The following is a 7,667-nucleotide window of genomic DNA, read 5'->3' as shown; positions in this document are numbered from 1 at the left end:
AAAAAATGCACTACCCTCCCATGTGCCTCCCCCCAAAGCCAAAAATAATCATTTTTACAGCCCTCCCCTATTTTTGATCACCCCTCCCCCAGTAAATTTCGATCTGTCCCTGAGGATGATTCTCCAATCGATCTTTAATTGCTATTAGGTAGTGATGTAGACAGTACTGTGGCACCTTTACTGGGTCATCTCTAGTTACCTCAGCCACAAAATCATCATTATGGCTAAACCCCGCCTATAAATAGCTACAATCTCTCTTATTAAACTCTTATTTTAAACGAAACTCTAACCTTAACCCCATATTTAACCACACTACGAACATTATGCATAACCCTAAGATTAAATGAAGACAAAAAAACACATTTTTGATCATTCTTTGTGATGATATTTTGACTGTCTGGCTGTGGTAAATAGTGACAACCCTTTAACTGCTCTATCACGAACCACTGGGAACAGGTTGCCTGGGAAACGGCCGCATGGCAACAGGATCAGAGCCTGGGAGTTGTCTGCCGCTAGGTCTGCTCCCATTTTATCGCATTTCTTCACTAGATGGTGTGCAAGCCACTGGAGAGTAGGCTGCACTTGCTCGCGCACAGTAGGCTACGGCTCCAACAAAACAAACCTGGAAAACTACATTATACGACGCGCCATTTCTTTAGGCTTTTGAGGAGGAAAGTGTGGGAATAAAAGCTTTGCTTTAAGGTTTTCATGCGACTTGGATAATATACAATCCAGCTGTGATGGACATAATGATTGCGGTGCAGGATGTGTGCGTCTCCAGTCAATGGCTTACCGCTATAATTCTCAGTCTGTGCTGCTTTTTGCCTTCGTGCTTACCCGCTGGACAAACTGTGGACTATGCATCGATTGAAAGTGTGGTCACCCGACAAGGCGATACGGCTCTCCTGAGGTAGGAAAACAAGCAAAGCAGCTTCAATTTTCCTCTGTCTCTGCATTCACGGACGACAGAGTTTCAATATCTAACCAAATAGTGCTGTGACACAACAATAAGCAGCCTATAATTTGATACATTTCAGTTTTGCATTCAATGTTAGCAATTCTAAACTGGGTCACTCGCGCTACAAAAAACAATCCATTCTTAGCCCGTGTGTTTTTTTCATAGAATTAGAATCGTAGAATGGAGGAACCTAACTATGATGGGATCAGCCATTTTGGTCAGGGGTTGGCCAACCATTGTTTTCCAGTGCTGTTATGAGATATTGTGTAAAATAACGAATTTGAAGAATTTATCTGCACTGTAAGCAGGGCCATGCACAGACCTTTGTGGGCAGGTGCTCAAAATGAAAAAAGGGCACTCCCCCTTGAAAAAAAAAAAAAAAAAAATTGGCTTTCATAATTCATCTCGAAATTCATAACATACTGCCTCTGTAGCAAACATTTGTAAATGTTTTAGTATATGCCTATTTATTTCTGCAACACACTCATCACAAGTTTTAAGCAAGCTAGTTACAGTGCCTCCTTAAGACATGATTGACTTCAGAAAAATAGGGTAGGCTATTGATGAAATAAAATTTCATTGGTCACATACACATTTTGCAGATGTTATCGCAGGTGCAGTGAAAGTACACACAAATCCCCAAAAATGAAAAGAAATTGAGAAGTATCAGAACGATCAATGTCAGAGTCCGAAATATATATATATATATATCTATCAGTATTGCTTCCGTCCCTCGCCCAACCTGGGCTTGAACCAAGGACCTTCTGCACACAAAAAAACATAGACAACAGTCACCCTTGAAGCATTGTTACCTATCGCTCCACAAAAGTTGCAGTCTTTGCAGAGCAATGGAAACAACTACTTCAAGGTCTCGGAGCAAATGACGACACCAATTGAAACACTACTAGCGCGCACCGCTAACTAGCCATTTCAGACCGGTTACACTCACCCCCCTTTGAACTCCTTCTCCGCAATAATCAGTGATCAGGGTCACGGCACCAATGTAACTGTATTGCTTTCGTCCCTCTCCTCGCCCCAACCTGGACTTGAACCAGGAACCCTCTGCACATATCGACAACAGTCACCCTCAAAACAACTACTTCAAGGTCTAAGAGCAAGTGACATCACAGATTGAAACGCTACTAGTCCGCACCGCTAATTAGACATTTCTTACCGGTTATATATATATATAGATAGATAGATATATCTATCCTGGTTGAGAGAATGCCAAGAGTGTGCAAAGCTGTCATCAAGGCAAAGGGTGGCTACCTTGATTTCATATAGTGACGACAAACTTATTCTTAAATGTAGAAAATAGTAAAAATAAAGAAAAACCCTTGAACGAGTGTCCAAACTTTTGATCGGTACTGTGTGTGTGTGTGTGTGTGTGTCTAGACAGACAGTGTGGCCAGTATATAAATAGGAAATGTGTGTACAGCAGTAGTTATCTAGGATTAGCCTTGACTAGAATACAGTATATACATATGAAATGGGTAAAACAGTATGTAAACATTAAAAAGTGACCAGTGATGAATGACTATGTACATAGGGCTGCAGGGTAGAGTACCGGGTGGTAGTCAGCTAGTATCAGTGACTAACTTCAGGGCAGGGTACTGGGCGGAGACCAGCTAGTAGTGACTATTTAACAGTCTGATGGGCTGGACATAGAAGCTGTTTTTCATTCTCGGTCCAAGCTTTGACGCACCTGTACTGTCCTTTCTTCACATTCTATACTGAACAAAAATATAAATGCGACAATCAGTCAATTGAAATAAATTCATTTGTCTCTAATCTATGGATTTCACATGACTGGACATGGGTGTGCAGTCATGGATGAGTGTGCCTGGGAGGGCATAGGCCCATCCACTTGGGAGCCAGGCCCAGCCAATCAGTGAGTTTTTCCCCACAAAAGGGCATTATTACAGACAGAAATACTCCTCAGTTTCATCAGCTGCCCGGATGGCTGGTCTCAGACGATCCCACAGGTCAAGAAACTAAACTCAGCAAAAAAAGAAATGTCCCTTTTTCACGAACCTGTCTTTCAATTTTTTTTTGTGAAAATCCAAGTAACTTCACATATCTTCATTGTAAAGGGTTTAAACACTGTTTCCCATGCTTGTTCAGTGAACCATAAACAATTAATGAACATGCACCTGTGGAACGGTCGTTAAGACACTAACAGCTCACAGACAGTAGGCAATTAAGGTCACAGTTATGAAAACGTAGGACACTAAGAGGCCTTTCTACTGAAAAACACCAAAAGAAAGATGCCCAGGGTCCCTGCTCATCTGCGTGAACATGCCTTAGCCATGCTGCAAGGAGACATGAGGACTGTAGATGTGGCCAGGGCAATAAATTGCCATGTCCGCCTAAGACGGGTCTACAGGAAGGACAGCTGATCATCCCTGCAGTGGCAGACCAGGTGTAAGACCTGCACAGGATCGGTGCATCTGAACATCACACCTGTGGGACAGGTACAGGATGGCATCAACTGCCCGAGTTACACCAGGAACGCACAATCCCTCCATCAGTGCTCAGACTTTCCGCAATAGGCTGAGAGAGACTGGACTGAGGGCTTGTAGGCCTGTTGTAAGGCAGGTTCTCACCAGACATCACCGGCAACAACGTAGCCTGTGGGCACAAACCCACCGTCGCTGGACCAGAAAGGACTGGCAAAAAGTGCTCTTCACTGATGAGTCGCGGTCTTGTCTCACCAGGGGTGATGGTCGGATTCGCGTTTATTGTCGAAGGAATGAACGTTACACCAAGGCCTGTACTCTGGAGCGGGATCGATTTGGAGGTGTAGGGTCCGTCATGGTTTGGGGCGGTGTGTCACAGCATCATTGCGGCTGAGCTTGTTGTCATTGCAGGGAATCTCAATGCTGTATGTTACAGGGAATATATTCTCCTCCCTCATGTGGTACCCTTCCTGCAGGCTCATCCTGACATGACCCTCCAGCACGACAATGCTGCTCGTTCTGTGCATGATTTCCTGCAAGACAGGAATGTTAGTCTTCTGCCATGGCCAGCGAAGAGCCCGGATCTCAATCCCATTGAGCATGTCTGGGACCTGTTGGATCGGAGGGTGAGGGTTAGGGCCATTCCCTCCCCAGAAATGTCCAGGAACTTGCAGGTGCCTTGGTGGAAGAGTGGGGTAACATCTCACAGCAAGAACGGGCAAATCTGGTGCAGTTCATGAGGTGGAGATGCACTGCAGTACTTAATGCAGCTGGTGGCCACACCAGATACTGACTGTTACTTTTGATTTTAACCCACCCCCCTTTGTTCAGGGACACGATTCAATTTCTGTTAGTCACATCTGTGGAATTTGTTCAGTTTGTCTGTTGTTGAATCTTATGTTTATACAAATATTTCCACATGAAAATGAATGCAGTTGACAGTGGATGTTTCTTTTTTTAGATGTGGATGTCCTGGCTGGCGTGGTTACATGTGGTTTGCGGTTGTGAGGCTGGTTGGACATACTGCCAAATTTTCTAAAATTACATTTGAGGTGGCATATTTGGGGCATTATGTTTTGTAACAAAACTGCACATTTTAGAGTGGCCGTTTGTTGCCCCAGCACAAGGTGCATCTGTGTAATCATGCTGTTTAATCAGCTTCTTGATATGCCACACCTGTCAGGTGGATGAATTTTCTTAGCAAAGGAGAAATGCTCACTAACAAGGATGTAAACTAATTTCTGCTTCAAATTTGAGAGAAATAAGCCTTTTGTTCGTATGGAACATTTCGGGGATATTTTAGTGATTTTGGTTGATGAAACGTGGGACCAAAGCTTTACATGTTGCGTTTTATATATATTTTTCAATATAATTCACCAGGCAGGACAAAACTCTGTCCCACCAAAAGATGCTGAAATTTCAGGCGGTCTTTTCGAACAGCTCTTATACTGAAAGTGTATTATCATTTTCACAATTCCACAAAAGAAAAACATATTTTTAACAGTACTGGGCCTTTAAAGAGAAGGTGCGGATCTGAATACGAAGGACTATTTAATTTAAGTGATAAAACCTACAACAAAATGCATAAGTTTTATGTATTGAATTAAAAAAGCTGAATTCCATCTGGTTGTCTGGCTTGGCCTGTGAACAGCAGTAGTTATTTTGTGATTAATAGTTGATGGCGCTCATCACAAAATTACCTTAGCAACAGCGATGATGGAGTGCACTATTTTTGCCCTATTCTCTGCTTGCCCGACGGCTGTCATGTCAAACCGACTTACACCTCAGACGATCTCTCTAGAGAAGAGTCTAATTCCCTGGTGTCAATCTGGGTTGCTTGTGATCAGTGGCAGAAGCTGTGCCTGAATCCCAATGATTCATTGGGCTAGAGATTATCCCTGTGGTATGAATCAGCTCAACAAACAAGTTTACCACTCCACAACCACCGGGTCATTGACTCTGTGCAGCTCTGACAGACTGGAAATGGATATGGGGACCATTTTGAAGGTCCTTGGCGTAAAAAAAAAAAAAGAATTAAGAGGTCATTTCACGATGCCAATTATAGGCAAAATAACCTATATTTCTGATTTGAAACTCGATGCATTTTCCGTGTGTATGCAGTCGGTGTGGCGTTATCATTTCACTCTGTTCAACTCTGTTAAACTAATGGATACTGGAAAGCTCTTAAGCTGCTCTACTTGCCTCTCTGCCTTGCATCTAATTGCAGCTTATCGTTATCACCAGGATGACTGGATGTGTTGATATTTGCACTGCGATATAGGGGTATTCAGAAAACTGACTGTTTTTCAAAATCCGAATGAAGCTCGGATTGGACCTTTCCAGTACACTGGGGCCTTTGTTTTCAGGAAGGCTTCAAACATAACCATGTAGCTGGAGACTGCAACCATAAAACTGTCCGAGGTCGCTGACCCTCTTTTTCCAGACCATAGACAATTTCTTCCATTCTCCTGAAGCTGATTACAGGAAGAAAATGGTGAGCATTCTCAAATGGTGACAAACCCAGAAGCATACAATTAGTCATTGCCTCTGTATTATAGAAGAGCTCCCAAGAGGAATGTTCACTCTGTCATGTGTTCATTATTTCTCCCTCTTCTTCAATTCTTAATGCTGCATTACTGTGGCCTTCTGTGTTCCCCCTGCCTCCCTGATTTATGTTGGACAATGGGTCCATATCAATTAAATGGCTAGGGCTCTTAGAACAAAAGGAATTGTCCGCATGTGCATCATCTTCCTTTTAAAGGCCCAGTGCAGTCAAAACTTGACTTTCCTAGGTGTTATATATTTTTCTACACTATGAGGTTGGAATAATATTGTGAAAATTATGATAATGCCCTTTAAGTGTAAGCTGTTTGAAAAGACCGCCTGGAATTTTAGTCTGTTTTGGTGGGATGGAGGTTTTGGTAAATTTAGTTAATAGACCAATAAGAAAGAGTACCAAACCTTTCTGCCTATAACAGATAGTTTTCCCATTCCCAGACGGTCCTAGCAAAATTATTGCTTGAGAAATGTCTAATAGCTAATAAGCTATTTTTGTTTATTTTTGACCATTTTAATTGATAACAGGGTACTTATTTGTTACCCAGAATTTGATATTGCGATTAAAAGCGACTGCATTGGACCTTTAATCTTTTTTAATGACCTAAAAACTTTGCCATTTTCCTAATGGGGTCCTTTTCCGTCATTAACAAGGGGCCTTGTATTCTGAATCAGTTATTGTTGGTTTTATACCATGCATGACTGCATAGTTTCATGTATCTGGTGCATTTTACATTCAAAGGGGTTTCTGAACCAATGATTCCTCACGAAACCCAGTGATTCCTCACACAACTCAGACAAAAAAATACCATTTTGGGGAGTTTATTAGAATAGAATAGTCCTTTGGAGGAACAATTGCTGAGATATACAGTTGGAGTCATTAAAACTCTTTTTTTCCACCACTCCACACATTTCTATAGTTTTGGCAAGTCAGTTAGGACATCTACGTTGTGCATGACAAGTAATGATCAATTATTTCTCAGTTATGCTTTTTCATAGTTATGCCAAATATAGGTCAACTCCTTCCTCCAAATGACTATTCTATGGATTACAGTTCATGAAAATCCCCCAAATCATGTTTTTTTGTTGTCTCCATGGCAGCCCCTCAGCTCCTCAGAGCGCACCATCAATGGGATCATCATCTTCTCTATTATTTACTGGTGTGATGCCATTGAGATTGACGGATAAGCCTTAACTCTTCACATTAAATGTTCTGCATGGCTAAGTAAACTATAGCACGGGACAATTCTCTTGAAGGAAAAACTGGTAAGGTATTAAAGGAAATCCATTCCTCCAAGATAAAGCGATATAGGCCTAAACAAATGTAAACTGTGCTAAACTGTAGCCTGCTGCATAGGTATGCTTAGCCTATATCTTGAATATACATTTGTAAGAATTGACATTATGAATATGATACTGACATGGCACATTATAGATGATAAAGCCTGTAAAATATTAGCCTATTCAGTCTAATATAGTCAAAAGAGGGGCGTACTGTAAGTAGGCTATTCAGTGTAGTCATATAATAAATCAGAGGTTCAATTGAGGGGGTTCTTCCAACACGATTCGAAAGGGGGTTATAGTGGCAGTTGAATAGAACTTTTTTTCCCTTAAATCAAATGTATTTGTCACATACACATGGTTAGCAGGTGTTAATGCAAGTGTAGCGAAATGCTTGTGCTTCTAGTTCCAAC

The 7,667-nt window shown here is 41.8% G+C and overlaps 1 protein-coding gene across 2 annotated transcripts in view; it reads left to right on the top strand.

Annotated features, from left to right (window-relative positions):
- The first annotated feature begins 471 nt into the window (after positions 1–471).
- negr1 (neuronal growth regulator 1) overlaps positions 472–7,667 on the top strand; it is a 374,065-nt gene continuing 366,869 nt past the window's right edge. For both annotated transcript variants that reach the window (XM_029677036.2, XM_029677035.2), the window contains exon 1: positions 472–910. In XM_029677036.2, coding sequence (XP_029532896.1) covers positions 741–910 — 170 coding nt within the window. In that variant the 5' untranslated portion in view covers positions 472–740. The remainder of the gene's footprint in view (positions 911–7,667) is intronic.

This window comes from Oncorhynchus nerka, linkage group LG13 (genome assembly GCF_034236695.1).
Source record: "Oncorhynchus nerka isolate Pitt River linkage group LG13, Oner_Uvic_2.0, whole genome shotgun sequence".
NCBI classification, from domain to species: Eukaryota; Metazoa; Chordata; class Actinopteri; order Salmoniformes; family Salmonidae; genus Oncorhynchus; species Oncorhynchus nerka.
This window is presented reverse-complemented; position numbering and strand designations above follow the sequence as displayed.